The sequence below is a fragment of the Physeter macrocephalus genome, chromosome 17, assembly GCF_002837175.3.
Source record: "Physeter macrocephalus isolate SW-GA chromosome 17, ASM283717v5, whole genome shotgun sequence".
In the NCBI taxonomy this organism is placed as follows: Eukaryota; Metazoa; Chordata; class Mammalia; order Artiodactyla; family Physeteridae; genus Physeter; species Physeter macrocephalus.
Window position 1 is genome coordinate 28,568,618 of NC_041230.1, and position 20,553 is coordinate 28,589,170.

A 20,553-nucleotide genomic window follows, 5' to 3' on the forward strand; every position below is an offset into this window, starting at 1 on the left:
CTGCAGGTGGTTCTGATGTGCAGCCAGCGTTGGAGACCCACTGGTCTGGAGTATGCTGCCCCTCAGAGAGGCGAGGTAAGCCTTTGCACCTACCTTATTTTTTGTCCTGGTAGATCCTTGGTGACCCTCCTTTCCCAGATGAGGACACCGAGACCCAGAGATTTTTTCCTAACTTGCCCAAAGGTAAGCTAGTAAGTATAGTAAGTGAAAGCTAGTCACTGGTAGCACCAGGACTACCTTTTTTTTTTAAACTTTTTTTTCTTTCCAATTTTATTGAGATATAATTGACATACAGCACCGTATAAGTTTAAGGTGTGTGATATAATGACTTGATTTACATATATTGTGAAATGATCACCATAAGTTTATTAACATCTATCATCTCCTATAAGATACAAATAAAAGAAAAAAAAAGTTTTTTCCTTGAGATGAGAACTCTTAGGATCTACCCTCTCAACAACTTTCAAATTTTGTGACTCTTAATCCCACAGGTGCTGCCCCAGTTTCCTCATCTGTATAGTGAGGCCCAAACAGAATGAGTCAGCGCGCAAGGACCTACTTTCTCCAGCTGCAAAATGACCTTACGCTTCATCTCTACACTCCCTCAGGTGGGATCTGAATCCTCTGTCTCCTGCCTCACCTGGTTACAGTTCTGTAGGGCTTCACCCACTGGGACCTCCTCTAGACCCACAGCCACAACCTCAATAACAATGTCCTCCATTTTACGAATAAGGCCCAGAGAGGAACAAGATTTGCCCAAGATCCCACAGCAAGCATTGAGTGGAGCTCAGATTCCAACTCGGGAACACTAAAGGGAGGGAGGACGTTGGGGTGATGCTGGCTGGGGACTTAACTGGTCTGTGGGTCTGTATGTTCAAAGGTGAGAGGGCCATATGACCTTCCTGACCTTGCCTCTGGCCCCCAGCCCCTCCCTTGCCTGGCCAAGGCCAGGCCTGAGGGCAGTGGCCCCAGCCAGAGCTGTGTATGCCCTCTGGACACATCGGAGCTTCCTAAAAAAGACCTTGCAGTGGCTGGTTTGGTACAGATCCTCCCAGGATTGGGCCCAGGGACAGCTGGTCTTCCTCCCACCCCTCAGCCACGCCAGTACAGCACCCCACCACCCCAGTGTGTCTCGAAGCCCCCCAGAGCTGGGGTCCTCCCTCCCCTTCAGCCCTTGGAAGCCACACCTTATTGCTCATCCCACACAAGCCCCAGCCCTGCCCTGGCTGCCCAGAAATCAACCTTTGCCCTGAGGAGGAGGTGACAGAAGCGGAACTTTCGCAAGAGAACAGAGGCCAACTGGGGTCCCCAGGTTGAGTCCCCTAAGCCAGAAGTATCAGTCTCCCGGGCTGTGCCCATAGGCCCCGCCCCTGCACACACATGCATAGTATAGTGCAAGACTGCAGCTGATGGAGATGTCTGGGGCTGACTGGAGGGCCTGGGGAGGTGGAGGGAGGCATGGGTATCCTGACCCTGGAAGGGGATATCCCTGCATTAGAGTGACCACAACCCTGGATCTTAAAAGTAGCAATAACAACATGCTAGCCCTGGGGTCTAGGCATTCCTGGTACCAGGCTAGACACCAGATACTAAATCCATCCTTACATTTTACACAGGAGGAAACTGAGGCCCAGAGCATTGAGTGATGTCACCCAGGCAGTAACTGGACAGGCTGAGATTCAAAGCCGGGGCCATGACTCTACGCCTGAGATGTAGGAGTGCAGTGAGCCACACCCACCTCTCTCCGTGAGATCCCTGAGGGGATGTCTCCATCGATGATGTGTCTCCACATCAACCCCCTTTGTGGGCAGATGGTATTTTCCAAAGATGGCCACTGTAATCTCTCCCGGCCCACATGCTCTTCCTACAAATGACAATGACACTCCTCTCACCTAGGGGCGGGGTCTATGGAGAGAGCCAGTGACTACAGCAGAAGTGACATTATATGAATTCCAAAGCCGAGTCCAATAAAAGATAATAAGGCTTCCACCTGGTTCCCTTGGGCTACTCACTCTTGGAACCCGGGTAGGTGTTCCAACTGAGGTCCCAGCTGACAGCCAGTATCAATTTTCAGACAAATGTGTGCGAAAGCCTTCTAGGTAACTCCAGGCCCTGTCATGGTCTGACTGCAACTGTTTGAGAAATCCTGATCAAGAACTGCCCTAGCTGAGCCCAGAGGCCCCCCAGAGCCATGAGAGATGATAATGCTTGAGGTGATTTGAGATGTAGCATAGATAACTGGGACACCCTCCAGCCTCTCCCCGCTCACATACACCTGAGTCCAGCCAGGGCCTGCTGCGCAGGTGGTGCTATTTCAAGTCACTTTAATTCACAAGCCACTTGCGCATGCATATGGACCTAATATCAGCCTATTTAGGGAAATTGAGGCCTCCCAATTGTGCAAGGGAAGTCTCTATCAGGGCAAGGAAAGACTTCAACATTTTGTAGTAACAGCCTTGTATTGTGTGTGGATTAAAGACAGACTGCAGAATCAACCCATGATGGACACTTGGCCTTAAACTGACCTCTGGGCTCTCCTGATCCCTGACATTTTTTTAAAAAGCTTTATTGAGATATAATTCACATACTACAGCATTCACCTCTTTAAAGTATACAATCAATGGTTTTATCTAAAGGTGTGTAACTATCACTATAATTTTAAAACATTTAAAATCATTGCTTTCTTTCTCTATGGCTCTGTCTAGTCTGGACATGTCATATAAATGGAACCATACAATCTGTGGTCTTTTGTGACTGGCTTCTTTCACTTAACACAATGTTCTCAAAGTTCATCCATATTGTATATACGTCATACCCTTCTGTGGCTGAATAATATTCTGTTGTATGGAGAGACCACATTTTGTTTATCATTCATCAGTTGATGGACCTTTGGGTTGTTTCCACTTTTTGGCTATTCTGAATCATGTTGCAGTGAACATTCATGTACAAGTTTTTGTATGGATGTATGTTTTCATTTCCCTTTCCTAGGAGTGGAATTGCTGTGACCTGTGGCCTTTGTACTCCATCCCCTTGGCCAGGGATCAGGTATCTTTTTCCCCCTCAGCAGGCCCAACTACCTCATCCTTCGGGTCTCTGAGAGGAAGCCTCGCCGACTCCTCTGGCCAAGTTGGGTCTTCTGAACAACTCTGCCTCAAACCTTTGCACTTTTCATACAGTAATATGATTGCTTGGGCCATGGTCTTGCCCCTGAGAGATGAGCAGCTTGAGAGGAGGCACTCTCTGCTTGGGTTCACCACTATCCATCCTGGTGCCTGGCTCTCCTGCTCTGGAGCCAGGAGAGGAGAGGGATTCTGGGGGCCAGATCAATCAGAAAAGGCTTCCTGGAGGAAGAGGGGCTGCAGCTGGGTCTAAGAACACCTCTAGATTGGTTTGCCCCACAGCTGGGCTGAGGGCTTTGAGGACTTTAGCTGGAAGAAAGATGAGAGTTTGGAGAAAAGAAGGCTGGATGGAGGTGGTGGGGCCGGGGGGGGGGGGGGCGTGGGGGAAGGCAGGCAGAGAACAAAGCCCAGAGCCCTGGGGCTGTTTAGCAGCCGCCCTCTAAGGCTGCAAAGTGCCTGTGACTCAGACTTGGAGGGAGGTTCGCAGGCTGCAGCGTGAGTCTCCCAGTTAACCCTCACCTGCCTAGAATGGAAAACCCACAACCCAAGTGTTCTGCGTTAACTCCCAGATGCCCAGTCCGTGAGCCCCGGGGCCAAGGGCTGTGGACGTGGTCTTGAGATCCCCGAGCCAGCTGTCCCCCACAATCTGGTTAAATGAGGCTCCTCTGTCTGAGGCACTGGATAGGGGAGAGGGGCGGGGGGAGCGAGCACATAAATACCGCCGACTGGCCTGCAGCACGAGCGCCCAGCGACAGACGAATTTCTTAAGAATTGGTGCCTCTTCTAGGGAAAAGAAGGCCGCCGCCGAAGGGCGGACTCGGCGCTAAGGTCTCAAGGACCCGCTAGACGCCCTCCCGCTGACTAGCCCCAGGCACTGTTCGAACTGTTTATCTTATCGTCTCCGTCAGAGAAATGACGCTTGTGTCATCTTCCCAGTCCCTGGCGGTAACAAGAAAACGCCGAGCTCTTTTACTATCGAGAAAAAAAAAGGAAAAAAACACAGCGATCTTAGTGCTGCCCAATACAGCCCAGAACCAAACCCCGTGGTGTATCCCCCGAGGGCGCAGCGTTGAGCCGAACAGCCCCTGGGGTCGAGACTGCAGGCGGCTCCCTAGGGCCTGGCAGGCCCGGGCCGACCCCACCCCTCGGATCCCGCGTCGGCAGCCCTGAGCGCACAGTGCGGGCAACTCGGAGGTGCCAGCGGCTCGGGCGAGGCCAGCCTGGGGCGAGTGCGAACCAGCGGCGTTCCGATCCGCTGAGTCCTAGCCTGGAACGTTCAGACCCTCGGATCCGGGCCTCGAACGTTCGGACCCTCGAATCCCGGCCTCGAACATTCGGGGCCCCGAGGCACTGACAACCCGGAGTGCCTGGGCGCGCCAGCCGCGGGCTGCGGGCGGGCAGGATATCGCCCCCGCTCCGCCCGTGGGAGCGCTCGCCCCTCCAGGAAGCGCCCGCCTCGCCTCCTACTTCCCGCCCCACGCCCGCCCCCGCCCTCGGCCGAGGGAGGAGCCCGAGCAGCCGCCGCCGCCGCCGCCGCCGCCGCCGCCGCCGCCGCCACCGCCCGCCCGCCCGGCCGGGGAGGAGGACCGGACCTCGAGCAGCTGCGAGCGCACGCGAGCTGGCCATGGCTGCGGGGGCAGCGCCCTGAGCCTGTCCCGCGCCCGCGGGCCCAGCCGAGCAGGGGAGCTCCCGGGGATGCCCCGGTGGCCCGGAGTGCGCGGAGCGGCAGCCGCGCGGTGAGGGTAGCGGGACCCGGGGTGAGTGGGGCCCCGGCGGGGAAAGGGGCGGGCGGGGCGCCCTGGCGCGAGGACTCAAGTTCGGCCTTGGGGCTCGGCTTCTGGTGCCAGTGGCGGCTTGGAAGGAAGCTGGATTCCGCTTCGGGGGACTCGGAACCCCAAGCCCCCTCCCTCCACCCGCGCTCACCCAGACTCCGACGTTTGGGTGACTGAGCTCCGACCCGGCCACGCGGGGGCGCTCCGGCTTCGCCCCGAACGCGGGGGAACAGAGGGCAGGGTGCCGAGAGGACGGTGGCGCCGCCCGGGGTTCGAGCCCAGCGGTTTAGGGACCCTCCTACCTCCCCGGAGGCGCCTGGGGGCGTCAGGAAGGTGGAGTCCCGCCACCATCGCAGCTGCGGAAGTGCTGAGTTCGGGCTGACTCTGGGCAGGCGCGGGGCCCGCTCCTCGCCCCCACCCCCCGTGCCCTACTCCCAGCCCCCCAACCCCCCTCCGTCCCCGGCCCCAGAGAACTGCTAGAGAGTCAGCTCCCTGCGGGCGAAGGGGGGAGCAAAGAGAGGGAGTGGAACTGGGCAGCTTCCCAGAAGTCGGAGTGTGTTTGCAAACTAGTTTTTTCTCAAATGCTGTCTGGCACCTGTGTGTTTGGGATGGGGGCGGGGAGGGGGGAGCATGGCGAAAGAGAGAGCAAGGCCCTTTCTTCCTTCCCGTTCCTCGTTCCCCCGCAGCGCTGCTTCTCTGAAAAATAGAGGGTTCTTACTTGGCTCTTCCCATTTCATCCCCCAGCCTTGTTGGATAAGCCCCTTTGGGGAATGGGCTGTGATTTGCCCAAGGTGACAGGTGGCACTGGAACCCAGGGCCCTGTTAGCCAGGTGGAAGTTCTTCTTACTGTCTGGGACTCCCCCAGCCCTGTTATGTACTGGGTGAAGTGACAAGGGCAAAGGATCTGGGAGAATTAGCTGAGTGACCCTTTGTTTGTCTGCCCTTAGTTTTTGCTCCCCTAGGGGTGTGGGCTGTCACTGAGGGATGGGGGGCTTTTTCTGTTTCTTGGAGCACCCACAGCTTCAGTAATTGGGGAGAGGAGCCAAGCTGTAACCTTCGGCAGCTGCACAGCCCTAATGGAGAGCTTGGGAGACCTGGGTCTGAACGCGTACCCAGCGGTGGACCCCTGGCCTAGACCTTCCTCCCCTCCGAGCCTCCAGGTCCTCATCTGTAAAATGGGCTAATCTTCCAGGGCCTGTGCATATGGAGGCTGGGTGCAGACATAAAAAGTGGTTTTATTGCAGTTCCTCTGGTATGGAGCCCAGTGAGTGCTGGGACTGTCCCAGGCATGTGATAGCTGGCCGGAGTGGGAGGGGTCACCCAGGCAGTTTTCTCCATGGAAAGAACTATGGGCTAAGAACGTGGACACTTGAGTTCTCCTGGCCCTCTGCCGTGTCCTGTTTGGGTACCTTGTCACTCCTAGGGCTTAAGGGCGTTTCCATTGGTAAAATGAAGCAAAATATGACACAATCCAGTTTACAGGGCTGCTGGGAGACTAGAACCTGGGCCAGGGAGCAGGTGTTCTGCAAAGTTGGGTGCACTGGTGGTCATGGGACCTCCCTCCCAGAGGCCACGAGAATTAAAAATCCAGGGATGTAAGAAGAGGGTGGAGCTAGAGCCTCAGTTTCTGTACCTGTAAAGTAGTGAGAGCAGTACTCTGTACATCTTTATAATCTTTTAGGGTAGTTGTGTAGTTCTTTATAGGTAGTTGTGAGGATTAAATTAGACAACAAAGGGCTTGTGCACCAGCGCTGTGACTGGTGCCCGATAAGCGCTCAGTTAATGTTAACCATCGTTATCATTATTCATGGGAATATTAGTGAGCCTGATGTGGGTTTCTGATTTAGGATTCCTTCTGGGATTTCCTCAGGCCAGCTCACTCCTCTCTCTCCCACTTCCTTCCTGGAGAGAGGAGCCTCAGAATCCAAATGTTGGACTTCTGGGCTGTTCCAGGGGCAGGCAGGGTCCTGAACAGGAAGGTGCCACTAGGCTGAAGAGAACACCATGGGGGATGGTAGATCCAGTGGGGTGGTCCCGTTTCCCCCACCTTGGGCTGGCCTCACAGGGCTCTAAGGGGTGATGGAAAACAGAAGAGCATTCTCTAGGAATTCCCTCAGGAGCAAGGTTTCCAGGCAAGGTCCCCTACTGTGAAGCCCTCAGCCAGGACCAGGGTCCCATCTGCCTGATGCTCTCCTCTCCTCTAACCCTTGCAGGGGCTGCTGAGTCAGGGCAGTCACATCAGGAATCCATCTCCCTCCAGCTGGGAGAATATGGCCTCAGAGAGGGGGCAGGATTCCTCCCCTCCTGCCGGGTCCCCTGCAGGACACAGGGTGGGCTCTTTGGAAGCCAGGAGGCCAGGTCACCCTAGGGTCTTGGCAGGCAGCAACTGGAGAAGACGATCATGTCCCACCCTTGCTGTCCAGAAAGAGGGTATGGAGTCCCAAGGGGATTCATGGCTTCCTGAGGTCCTACGGGGCCTGAGGAATGAGCGGGGGTCCGAGGCACCTCCTGGCTCCCATCCAGGTGTCCTCTCCCTTCCTTGGGCCACCCGGCCTCTGCTCTGTGGTGGCGTCAAGAGGGCTGTGCTGGCCCATGTCCTGGAGTGTTTCTCCACTAGCCCTGTCCACACGTGCCTCCAGAGCCTGAGATGAAACTAGACTAGATGCTGATCCCTCACTCGCTATCCCATCACCTTGCTTAATTTTTCTCGAGGCATTAGCCGCTCTCTCCCGTCATCTGATTCATTCAAGTGTGTGTCAGTTCTCTGCCCTCCTCCCCAGGGGGTCAGCTCCAGGAATGGCAAGGGCATCCTGTGTCCATCTTGTTCAGGGCTCTTTCCCTGCACTTACTGGCTTAATGGCTGAGTCCGCCCCTCCTTGTAGCCTCCTGTTGAATGGGTCTATGATGTTGGGTGATGGAACCTAGAAGAATCATGAGCTCACCCTTTGGGGTTTCTGGAGGAATCTCTGTCTCACCACACTGAGTGCTGGGGCACTGTCAGAGGGCAACGATGGAGGAGGGGCAAGTGCTGGCCTGGGGGAAGGGAAAGTCGTGAGTCTGGGAGAAGGTGGGATTCTCCTGGCACTGAAGGTCTGGGGGAGGTGGTCATGGCGGCTGCTGACCTAGGTGGGGTGTCACCTGCTGCCGTTGCCTGCAGAACCAGAGGTCTGGGGTGTGCTGGGGAGAGTTACCCATCCTCCAGGTGACCTGGGCCAAGTCTCTTAACCTCTCGGACCTCGGTTTCTTCATCTAGAAAATGGGGAGCTTTAGACCAGGAGCTAGCTGTTCCCTTGCTTTCTTCATGTGGTTCTTTTTTTTTTTTAATTTATTTATTTTTATTTTTTATTTTTGGCTGAGTTGGGTCTTCGTTGCTGCGCGCTGTCTTTCTCTAGTTGCGGTGAGCGGTGGGTACTCTTCGTTGCGGTGTGCGGGCTTCTCATTGCCGTGGCTTCTCTTGTTGCGGAGCACGGGCTCTAGGCACGCGGGCTTCAGTAGCTGTGATACATGGACTCAGTAGTTGTGGCTCACGGGCTCTAGAGCGCAGGCTCAGTAGTTGTGGCGCACGGGCTTAGTTGCTCCGTGGCATGTGGGATCTTCCCAGACCAGGGCTCGAACACGTGTCCCCTGCAGTGGAAGGTGGATTCTTAACCACTGCGCCACCAGGGAAGCCCCTTTCATGTGGTTCTTAAGGCAGCTGTGAAAGGGGTTGTAAACCAAAGAGGGCTTTACCCAGTTGGCGATTCCTCTTCCACCTGTGGCTTCAGGTCCCTGCCTTCCAGAAAGACTTCCCTCACCATGCAGCCATCTATTCGTCACTCAACAAATGTGTTGGGTTTTGTTTTGTTTTAATAGCGTAATATATCAAGGGTTTATTTACTGTTTTAGGTAGAGCCACAGATTTGTTTATTCATAGACTTTAAAATTTTTTATTTTATATTAGAGTTGATTTACAGTTTGTGTTAGTTTCAGGTGTATAGCAAAATGATTCAGTTATACAAATATCCATTCTATTTTTAAAAATAAATTTATTTATCTTATTTATTTATTTTTGGCTGTGTTGGGTCTTTGTTGCTGTGCGTGGGCTTTCTCTAGTTGCTGCGAGCGGGGGCTGCTCTGTTGCGGTGCGCGTGCTTCTCATTGCCGTGGCTTCTCTTGTTGCGGAGCGCGGGCTCTAGGCTCGCGGGCTTCAGTAGTTGTGGCACATGGGCTCAGTAGTTGTGGCTCACAGGCTCTAGAGCGCAGGCTCAGTAATTGTGGCACGCACATGGGCTTAGTTGCTCCACGGCATGTGGGATCTTCCCGGACCAGGGCTCGAACCTGTGTCCCTTGCGTTGGCAGGTGGATCCTTAATCACTGCTCCACCAGGGAAGTCCCATGTATCCATTCTTTCTCAGATTCTTTTCTCATATAGATTATTACAGAATATTGAGTTCCCTGTGCTATACAGTAGGTCCTTGTTGATTATCTGTTTTATATATAGTAGTATATATATAACCATAAGTTTGGTAACCATAAGTTTGATTTCAAAGTCTGTTTCTGTTTTGTAAATAAGTGAGTCTGTTTCTGTTTTGTAAATAAGTTCATTTGTATCATTTTTTAATATTCCACATATAAGTGATATCATATAATACTTGTCTTTCTCTGTCTGACTTACTTCATTTAGTATGATAATCTCTAGGTCCATCCATGTTGCTGCAAATGACATTATTTCATTCTTTTTTATGGCTCAGTAATATTCCATTGTATATATGTACCACATCTTCTTAATCCATTCCTCTGTTGATGGACATTTAGGTTGCTTCCATGTCTTGGCTGTTGTAAATAGTGCTGCAATTAACACTGAGGTGCATATAACTTTTCAAAGTATGGTTTTCTCTGGTTGTATGCCCAGGAGTGGGATTGCTGGATCATATGGGCTCTAGAGCGCAAGCTCAGTAGTTGTGGCACATGGGTGGCTTAGTTGCTCCACGGCATGTGGGATCTCCCTGGACCAGGGCTTGAACCCCTGTCCCCTGCATTGGCAGGAGGATTCTAAACCACTGTGCCACCAGGGAAGCCCAGCACCACTTATTGAAAAGACTGTCTTTTCCCCATTATGTATTCTTGCCTCCTTTGTTGTAGATTAATTGACCGTAGCTGCATGGGTTTATTTCTGGGCTTTCCATCCTGTTCCATTGATCTATAAGTCTGTCTTTGTGCCAGTAACATACTGTTTGTTTGGTTTTTTTAAAATATTTATTTATTTATTTATTTGGCTGCGCTGGGTCTTAGTTGTGTCATGTGGGATCTTTAGTTGTGGCATGCGGGATCTTTTTAGATGCGGCATGAGGGATCTTTTAGTTGTGGCATGTGAACTCTTACTTGCAGCATGTGGGATCTAGTTCCCTGACCAGGGATCGAACCCAGGCCCCCTGCACTGGGAGCATGGAGTATTAGCCACTGGACCACCGGGGAAGTCCCAGTAATATACTGTTTTGCTTACTGTAGCTTTATGGTATAGGCTGAAGTCAGGGAGCCTGGTTGCTCCAGTGCCATTTTTCTTAAGATTGCTTTGGCTATTCAGGGTCTTTCGTGTTTCCGTAGAAAATTTAAGATTTTTTGTTCTAGATCTGCAAAAAATGCCATTGGTAATTTGATAGGGATTATATTGAATCTGTAGATTACCTTGGGCAGTATAGTCATTTTGATAATATTGATTCTTCCAATCCAAGAACATGGTATATCTTTCCATCTGTTTGTGTCATCTTTGATTTTTTTTCATCAGCATCTTATGGTTTTTGGAGTACAGGTCTTTTGCCTCCTTAGGTAGGTTTATTACTAGGTATTTTATTCTTTGACGCGATGGTAAATGGGATTGTTTCCTTAATTTCTCTTTCTGATCTTTCGTTGTTAGTGTATAGAAATGCAACAGATTTCTGTGTATTAATTTTGTATCCTGCAACTTTACTGAATTCATTGATGAGCTCTAGTCGTTTTCTGGTAGCTTCTTTAGGATTCTCTATGTATAGTATCATGTCATCTGCAAACAGTGACAGTTTTACTTCTTCTTTTCCAATTTGGATTCCTTTTCTTTCTTTTTCTTCTCTGATTACCGTGACTAGGACTTCCAAAACTATGTTCAGTAAAAGTGGCGAGAGTGGAATCCTTGTCCTGTTCCTGATCTTAGAAGAAATGCTTTCAGCTTTTCATAGTTGAGTATGATGTTAGCTGTGAGTTTGTCATATATGGCCTTTATTATGTTGAAGTATGTTCTCTCTATGCCCACTTTCTGGAGAGTTTTTTTTTTTTTTTTTTATCATAAACGGGTGTTGAATGTTGTCAAAAGCTTTTTGTGCATCTAATGAGATGATCATATGATTTTTATTCTTCAGTTTGTTAATGTGGTGTATCACACTGATCGATTTGCAGATATTTAAAAATCCTTGCATCCCTGAGATAAATCCCACTTGATCATGGTGTATGGTCCTTTTAATGTATTGTTGGATTTGGTTTGCTAGTATTTTGTTGAGGATTTTTGTGTCTATCTTTATCAGTGATATTGGCCTGTAATTTTCTTTTTTTGTGGTATATTTGTCTGATTTTGGTATTAGGGTTGTAGCGGCCTCATAGAATGAGTTTGTGAGTGTTCCTTCCTCTGCAATTTTTTGAAATAGTTTCAGAAGGATAGGTGTTAACTCTTCGCTAAATGTTTGATAGAATTTGCCTGTGAAGCCATCTGGCCCTGGACTTTTGTTTGTTGGGAGTTTTTTGTTTTTTTGTTGTTGTTTTTTTTTTGCGGTACGCGGGCCTCTCACTGTTGTGGCCTCTCCCCCGTTGTGGAGCACAGGCTCCGGACGCGCAGGCTCAGTAGCCATGGCTCAGGGGCCTAGCCACTCCGTGGCATGTGGGATCTTCCCGGACCGGGGCACGAACCCGTGTCCCCTGCATCGGCAGGCGGACTCTCAACCACTGTGCCACCAGGGAAGCCCTGTTGGGAGTTTTAAAATCACAGTTTCAATTTAAGTACCTGTGATTGGTCTGTTCATATTTTCTATTTCTTCCTGGTTCAGTTTTGGGAAATTGTACCTTTCTAAGAATTTGTCCAGTTCTTCTAGACTGTCCATTTTATTGGCATATAGTTACTTGTAGTAGTCTCTTACGATCCTTTGTATTTCTTTGGCATCTGTTGTAACTTCTCCTTTTTCATTTCTAATTTTATTGATTTGAGCCCTCTCCCTTTTTTTTCTTAATGAGTCTAGCTAACGGTTCTTGAATTTTGTTTATCTTTTCAAAGAACCAGCTTTTAGTTTCACTGATCTTTTCTGTTGTTTTCTTCATCTCTATTTCATTTATTTCTGCTCTGATCTTTGTGATTTCTTTCCTTCCGCTAACTTGGGGTTTTGCTTGTTCTTCTTTCTCTAGCTGCTTTAGGTGTAAGTTTAGGTTGTTTATTTGGGATTTTTCTTGTTTCCTGAGATAAGATTGTATTGCTATAAAATTCCCTCTTAGAACTGCTTTTGCTGAGTCCCATAGGTTTTGTATCATTGTGTTTTTGTTTTCATTTGTCTCTAGCTATTTTTTATTTCCTCTTTGATTTCTTCAGTGATCCATTGGTTGTTTAGTAGCATATTGTTCAGCCTCCACGTGTCTGTGTTTTTTACAGTTTTTTTCTTATAGTTGATTTTTAAAAAAATACATTTATTTATTTATTTTATTTTTGGCTGCGTTGGGTCTTCGTTGCTGAGCGGGGGCTACTCTTTGTTGTCATGCGCGGGCTTCTCACTGCAGTGGCTTCTCTTGTTGTGGAGCATGGGCTCTAGGTGTGCGGGCTTCAGTAGTTGTGGCTCGTGGGCTCTAGAGTGCAGGCTCAGTTGTTGTGGCGCACGGGCTTAGTTGCTCCACGGCATGTGGGATCTTCCCGGACCAGGGCTCAAACCTGTGTCCCCTGCATTGGCAGGCGGATTCTTAACCACTGAGCCACCAGGGAAGCCCCTGGGATTGTTTTTGTAGGTCTTTTTTCTTCCCTTCCTCTTTTGTTCTCTTGTGATTTGATGACTATCTTTAGTGTTGTGTTTGGATTTCTTTTTCTTTTTTGTATGTATATCTACTGTAGATTTTTGGTTTGTGGTTACCATGAGGTTTTTTTCGTTTTGTTTTGTTTTACCATGAGGTTTTGATATAGCTGCCTGTATATATACAAGATTATTTTAAGTTGCTGTTCTCTTAATTTCAAATGCATTTCCAGTATCCTGCATTTGTATTCTCCTCTTCTCATGATTGCTGGTTTTGATGTCATATTTGTGTGTGGATGATTTCCTACCTTTACTGTATGTTTACCTTTACCAGTGAGCTTTCCCATTCATAATTTTCTTGTTACTAGTTGTGGGCTTTTCTTTTCTGCCTAGAATTGTTGTAAAGCTGGTTTGGTGGTGCTCAATTCTCTTAGCTTTTGCTTGTCTATAAAGCTTTTGATTTCTCCATCAAATCTGAATGAGAGACCTGTTGGGTAGAGCCTTGCTTGGTTGTAGGTTTTTCCCTTTCATCACTTTAAATATATCATGCCACTCTGTTCTGGTCTACAGAGAAAAATCAGCCAATAACCTTATGGGTATTCCCTTGTATGTTATTTGTTGCTTTTCCCTTGTTGCTTTTAATATTTTCTCTTTGCCTTTCCTTTTTGTCAGTTTGATTAATGTGTGTCTCAGCATGTTCCTCCTTGGGTTTATCCTGTATGGTACTCTCTGCACATCCCAGACTTGGGTGACTGTTTCCTTTCCCATGTGAGGGACGTTTTCAGCTATCACCTCTTCAAATATTTTCTCAAGCTGTTTCCCTCTCTCTTTTCCTTCTGGGACCCCTATAATGCGAATGTTGGTGCTTTTCATGTTGTCCCAGAGGTCTCTTAAACTGTCCTCATTTCTTTTCATTCTTTTTTCTTTATTCTGTTCCACAGAAGTGATTTCCACCATTCTGTCTTCCAGCTCACTTATCCATTCTTCTGCCTTATTTATTCTGCTATTGATTCCTGCTAGTGTTGTTGTTGTTTAATAAGTACCCTAAAACAAAGTCATTTCTGAAAAGGAAATTCAATGGAAATTTTAATTATGATCTAGAACTAAAATACTAAATTAATTCAGCAGAACCTAAGAATTCATACCGTGGAAAGGACACAGGAAAGCAAAAATTTTCTAGATGTCTCATGTAGTTGGGAGTGAGGTAGACGGACAAGAGAGGAGGAAAGTTAAGATGTTGTAAAGGTCTCATCTAATAAGAGTTGGGAGCAGGGAGAGATAGAACAAATGGGTGGGAAAATAGAACATCTTTTTAAAAAATTTTTATTCAAGTATATTTGATTTACAATGTTGCAGGTGTACAGCAAAGTGATTCAGATATATATATTATATACATATATATACACCTATATATTATATATATATACATATATATACACCTATATATTATATATATATACACATATATATATGCTTTTTCAGATTCTTTTCCATTATAGGTTATTACAAGATATTGAAGATAGTTCTCTGTGCTATACTGTAGGTCCTTGCTGTTTATTTTATATACAGTAGTTTGTATCTGCTAATCCTAAACTTCTAATTTACACCCCCATCCTTTCCCCTTTGGTAACCATAAGGTTATCTTATATGTCTGCGAGTCTCTTTCTGTTTTGTAAATAAGTTCATTTGTGTCATATTTTAGATTCCACATATAAGCAATGTCATATGGTATTTGTCTTTCTCTTCCTGACTTACTTCACTTAGTCTGATAATCTCTAGGTCCATCCATGTTGCTGCAAATGACATTATTTCATTCTTTTTATTTTCTTCTTTTATCTTTAAAAAAAATCAAGTTTCTTTTAGTTTCATTGATCTTTTCTTTGTCTCTGTTTCATTTATTTCTGCTCTGATCTTTATGCTTTCTTTCCTTCTATTAACTTTGGATTTCATTTATTCTTCTTTCTCTAGGTGCTTTAGGTGTAAGGTTAGGTTGTTTGAGATTTTTCTTGTTTCCTGAGGTAAGATTGTATGGCTATAAAATTCCTTCTTAGAACTGCTTTTGCTGCATCCCGTAGGTTTGGGATTGTCCTGTTTTCATTTTCATTTATTGCTAGGTATTTTTAATTTCCTCTTTGATTATTTCAGAGATCTATTGGTTGCTTAGTAGCATATTGTTTAGCCTCCACATGTTTGTGTTTTTTGCAGTTTTTTTCTTATAGTTGATTTTTAAAAAAATACATTTATTTATTTATTTTATTTTTGGCTGCGTTGGGTCTTCGTTGCTGAGCGGGGGCTACTCTTTGTTGTCATGCGCGGGCTTCTCACTGCAGTGGCTTCTCTTGTTGTGGAGCATGGGCTCTAGGTGTGCGGGCTTCAGTAGTTGTGGCTCGTGGGCTCTAGAGTGCAGGCTCAGTTGTTGTGGCGCACGGGCTTAGTTGCTCCACGGCATGTGGGATCTTCCCGGACCAGGGCTCAAACCTGTGTCCCCTGCATTGGCAGGCGGATTCTTAACCACTGAGCCACCAGGGAAGCCCCTGGGATTGTTTTTGTAGGTCTTTTTTCTTCCCTTCCTCTTTTGTTCTCTTGTGATTTGATGACTATCTTTAGTGTTGTGTTTGGATTTCTTTTTCTTTTTTGTATGTATATCTACTGTAGATTTTTGGTTTGTGGTTACCATGAGGTTTTTTTCGTTTTGTTTTGTTTTACCATGAGGTTTTGATATAGCTGCCTGTATATATACAAGATTATTTTAAGTTGCTGTTCTCTTAATTTCAAATGCATTTCCAGTATCCTGCATTTGTATTCTCCTCTTCTCATGATTGCTGGTTTTGATGTCATATTTGTGTGTGGATGATTTCCTACCTTTACTGTATGTTTACCTTTACCAGTGAGCTTTCCCATTCATAATTTTCTTGTTACTAGTTGTGGGCTTTTCTTTTCTGCCTAGAATTGTTGTAAAGCTGGTTTGGTGGTGCTCAATTCTCTTAGCTTTTGCTTGTCTATAAAGCTTTTGATTTCTCCATCAAATCTGAATGAGAGACCTGTTGGGTAGAGCCTTGCTTGGTTGTAGGTTTTTCCCTTTCATCACTTTAAATATATCATGCCACTCTGTTCTGGTCTACAGAGAAAAATCAGCCAATAACCTTATGGGTATTCCCTTGTATGTTATTTGTTGCTTTTCCCTTGTTGCTTTTAATATTTTCTCTTTGCCTTTCCTTTTTGTCAGTTTGATTAATGTGTGTCTCAGCATGTTCCTCCTTGGGTTTATCCTGTATGGTACTCTCTGCACATCCCAGACTTGGGTGACTGTTTCCTTTCCCATGTGAGGGACGTTTTCAGCTATCACCTCTTCAAATATTTTCTCAAGCTGTTTCCCTCTCTCTTTTCCTTCTGGGACCCCTATAATGCGAATGTTGGTGCTTTTCATGTTGTCCCAGAGGTCTCTTAAACTGTCCTCATTTCTTTTCATTCTTTTTTCTTTATTCTGTTCCACAGAAGTGATTTCCACCATTCTGTCTTCCAGCTCACTTATCCATTCTTCTGCCTTATTTATTCTGCTATTGATTCCTGCTAGTGTTGTTGTTGTTTTTTAATCTATTTATTTATTTTTGGCTGTGTTGGGTCTTAATTGCTGCGTGCGGGCTTTCTCTAGTTGCGGTGAGTGGGGGCTACTCTTTGTTGTGGTGCGTGGGCTTCTCCTTGCAGTGGCTTCTCTTGTTGCGGAGCGTGGGCTCTAGGGCGCAGGCTCAGTAGCTGTGGCACACAGGCTTAGTTGCTCCATGGCATGTGGGATCTTCCCGGACCAGGGCTCGAACCCGTGTCCCCTGCATTGGCAGGCGGATTCTTAACCACTGTGCCACCAGGGAAGCTCCCTGCTAGTGTATTTTTAGTTTCAGTTATTGTATTGTTCATCTCTGTTTGTTTGTTCTTCAAATTTTCTAGCTCTTTGTTAAACATTTCTTATATCTTCTTGGTCTGTGCCTCCATTCTTTTTCCACAATCTTGGATATCTTCATTGTCATTACTCTGAATTCTTTTTCAGGTAGATTGCCTATCTCCACTTCACAGAGTTGTTCTTCTGGGCTTCTATATTGTTCCTTCATCTGGAACATATTCCCCTGCCATCTCATTTTGTCTAACTTTCTGTGTTTGCAGTCCCACAGGCTGCAGGATTATAGTTCCTCTTGCTTCTGGTGTCTGCCCCCATCTCGTTGTGGCTTCTTCTTTGTCTTTGGAAGTAGAATATCTTTTGGTAGGTTCCAGTCCTTTTTTGTCAGTGGTTGTTCAGCAGCTGGTTGTGATTTTGGTGTTTTCATGAGAGAAGGTGAGCTCAGGTCCTTCTACTCCACCATCTTGTCTGGGCAGGCTCCTCAGCAAATGTTTTTTGAACAGCTCCTCTATGGACTGTGCCAAAGTTGAGGTACAACTACAGAGCTCTGAATGGAGTTGGGGGGATAGAGTGAGGCAAGCAAATGACAAAGAGACAGGAAAACTTAAGATGGTGGAAAATGCCATAAAAAGAATGAAGCAGGGTGAAGTGATTGAGATTGGCGGGGTGGGGGGCGGGGACATCAGGGAGACTTCTGGAGGAGGAGGTGTGACATTTAAGCTGAGATGTTAATCTATGGCATGACATTCATGGCTGTATCCCAGCTTACCTAGTTCCCAGCAGGAACTAGGATACTTCCTGGATATGCTCCATGGATATTTTTGAATGGATGAAGGAGGGAGGAGTGCCCAAAGCAGAGGAAGGAGCACATACAAAGGCCCTGAGGTGGCAACATGCTCAGTGTATTCCAAGAGCCCTTTCTCTCCGCCACGCAGCTCTCTGTCTCCTTTGGTGGCTCTTGTGTCTCGTCAGGAGCTAGGGGCATCTGGCCTGCCTTCTGTGCTCTGGCTGTCCCTGCCCCATGACGCAGGAGAGTGCATGCTCAGCTCCCAGCAGATGATGCTATCCGACCTCTCCCTCCTTTGGGCCCCCAACAATCTTTCCGAGTCTAAGTCACATCCCTGTGGGCCCCCTGAGGGCTGTGCTGGGCAAGAGCACGGTGGACCCCATCTCATTTCAAACTCTGGTTTGCCACTGACTTGCTAAGTGACCTTGGGCAGTGTATTAGTTTCCAAGGGCTGCTGTGAAGCCACCACAAACTGGGTGGCTTCAAACTACAGAAATGTATTCTCTCACAGTTCTGGAGGCCAGAAGTCCAAATTCACGGTGTTGGCAGGGCTGCTCCCTCTACAGTTTCTAGGGGAGGGTGCCTTCTTGCCTCGTCCAGCTCCTGGTAGCTGCAGGCACCCCTTGCCTTGTGGTGACGTCACTCCAGTCTCTGCCTCCTTCCCATGGCTGCCTTCCCTCTGTGTCTTAACATTGTCCTCCCTTAAGGACATCAGTCATGTGGGGATAAGGGCCCACCGTACTCCAGCATGTCCTCATCTTAACTCTTTACGTCTGCAGCTACCCTGTTTCCAAATAAGATCACATGCTGATCTTAGGGGTTAGGATTTCAACACCTCTTCTGGGGGACACAGTTCAACCTCTAATAGGCAGGTTACGTAACCTCTTTGTGCCTCAGTTCTCTGTTCTGTGAGATGGGGCGGTAATAATAGGGCTCATCTGCTGGGGTTGCAGGATGGCCTACACAGAATGGTGGGAACCTCTGGACAGGGCCAGGCACACAGGAAGCACTCCGTCAATGCTGTTATCTCCATCTTCTCAGTGAAGGTTTCCTGGGACCTGGGACCAGGAGCTGAGGAGCAGCTGGCGGTGTCCTTGGCCAGGAGGACTTACTGAGGAGGGCCTGGGGCTGGGCTGTGGGCCTCTTGCCTGGGATACGGAGGCTCAGAGAGGCCCCTCCCCGCTCTCTGGATGAGAAGGGGCAGGTGGGCGCCTCTTCAGTGTGGCGGGGTGAAAGCCATTAACAGAAGGTGGGGAGCTCAGTCTGCAGAGGAATGTGAGCAGAGGGTGCCCAGCCAGTGTAGGCGCCCACGAGGGGCTTCGGGTACTGAGTAAGCCCAGATGACCTTTCAGGCCCAGTCAGCCTGGAGTTCCTGGGCAGGAGCTTGGGGCTAGAATCCCAGAGCAGCCCAGCAAAGACTGAGGGGCATATGTAGACTCCCCAAAGCCGGAAGGGGCCTGAACCCTGACAGGCAGGGAAACTGAGGCAGAGAGAGGAAGGGACTTGTGGGGAGTTCATATGGAGAGTTGGGAGCCCCTGTCTCCTAGTCTCCCCATGGTAGCCCCTGGGTGGGTGTGGATGCCAGGGGGTAGGGCCCCAGCGCCGGGTCCCAGTCCCTGAGGCTGCCCCACAGTCCCCTTCGATGAAGCTACTTTGGAATGACTTCGGCCGGTGGTCATTGTCACCATGCCCTCCTGCCTCCATTAGCTTGGTCCCCCACTCTGAGCCTGGCCAGATTCACCCCGAGGTCCCCGAAGTACTTCCTGCATCCCACAGTCCATCCACGCCCGTCCCCTGTAGCACTTGCTGGGAGGCCAGAGGGCAGGGCATCGCCAGCCTCACTTTGCAGATGAAGGAGCTGAGACCTAGAGGGAAGGGGTAGCAGAAGCGGGCAGAACCCAGTGCCTGGACCCCTTGGGCGGTAGTGTGGAGGCTGCCTCTCAGCCTGCTGGGCCAGCCCCTGGGGCAACAGGCTGGAGATACCCCGGGATCAAGCCCTTCAGAACAAGGCTCAGCTGAACCAGGGTCCTGGGGATCCGGAGGAGGCCCCCTTCCCCAGAGTCCAGAGCTTAGTGATTTGGTGGTGGCTACAGAGAATAGCCTCCCTCTGGGTGTGGTCTGGCCGCAGCTGGGGGCGTCAGGGGAGCTGGGGGGGGGTGCCGTCGGGGCTGACCCCTGCAGCAGCCTCCTCCCCATGCTGTCTGTGTCTATATTTATCCCCCTGTCCGCCTGGCTGCCTGTTGGGAGTGTGGCGTCTTCAGAGCTCAGCAGCTTTAGCTAAGGTAGGGAAGTGATTTGTGTCAAGATGCTGCCCGCCCCCCACCTTGACGGGAGCACCAGTCTGCTCTCTGAGGGGCTGTGCACCACCTGGCCGGAGCCAGTGCAGCAGTGGGTGTGCAGGGAGGGCCCCAGGGGGTGTCAGCAGCTTGGGGATGGACCCCCCACTTCAGAGAACCAGGGCTGTGGGACATTGGGGTGGTAGGGCTGCGGCCAGAAGGTGGTACCAGATAAACTGTAAAGCCTTTCGGCTCAGAGATTCAGAGAACTCCTGATTTCCGAAATCCTAGAATTCCCAAACCCTGGGATTCTGTGAATCTGTAGGCTTCTGCAATTGCAAGATGCCACGGATCCTCTTCCCTTCACCTTCACTCTTCCTTCAACTTTCAGCAAACGTTTGTCGAGCTCCCGTTCTATGCCTCTCTGCACTGGAAACAACAGAGATGAAAATAAGATCTGGTCCCATCTTTAAGCTCAAGTGAGGGTGACATTTCCTAAGCCAGTGGTTGCAATATGGTAACAATGTAAGTGCTTCCCTCTCCAGGGCCAGGGGCTCAGGGGGCACTTTGTAGAGCAGTCCCCAAGTTGTGTTTTTTTTTTAAACGTTTTCTTAAAGTATAATATACAAAATAGGGCTTCCCTGGTGGCGCAGTGGTTGAGAGTCCGCCTGCCGATGCAGGGGACGCGAGTTCGTGCCCCGGTCCGGGAAGATCCCACA

The 20,553-nt window shown here is 48.8% G+C and overlaps 2 protein-coding genes across 24 annotated transcripts in view; both read left to right on the plus strand.

Moving 5' to 3' along the window:
* The window catches only part of NLRC5 (NLR family CARD domain containing 5), a 128,258-nt gene extending 127,750 nt beyond the window's left edge, over nt 1-508 (plus strand). For 21 of the 22 annotated variants that reach the window (XM_055079054.1, XM_055079058.1, XM_055079057.1 and 18 more), the window contains 2 exons: nt 114-183; nt 492-508. The gene's annotated coding sequence lies outside the window, so the exon portion shown is untranslated. Of the gene's footprint in view, nt 1-113; nt 184-491 lie in introns of those variants that run through there. The other variant, XM_055079061.1, reaches the window with a different exon arrangement.
* Nucleotides 192-20,553, plus strand: part of CPNE2 (copine 2) — a 62,581-nt gene continuing 42,219 nt past the window's right edge. The window contains exon 1 of one of the 2 annotated variants that reach the window (XM_055079078.1): nt 192-608. In XM_055079078.1, coding sequence (XP_054935053.1) covers nt 536-608 — 73 coding nt within the window. In that variant the 5' untranslated portion in view covers nt 192-535. Of the gene's footprint in view, nt 609-4,741; nt 4,877-20,553 lie in introns of those variants that run through there. The other variant, XM_055079079.1, reaches the window with a different exon arrangement.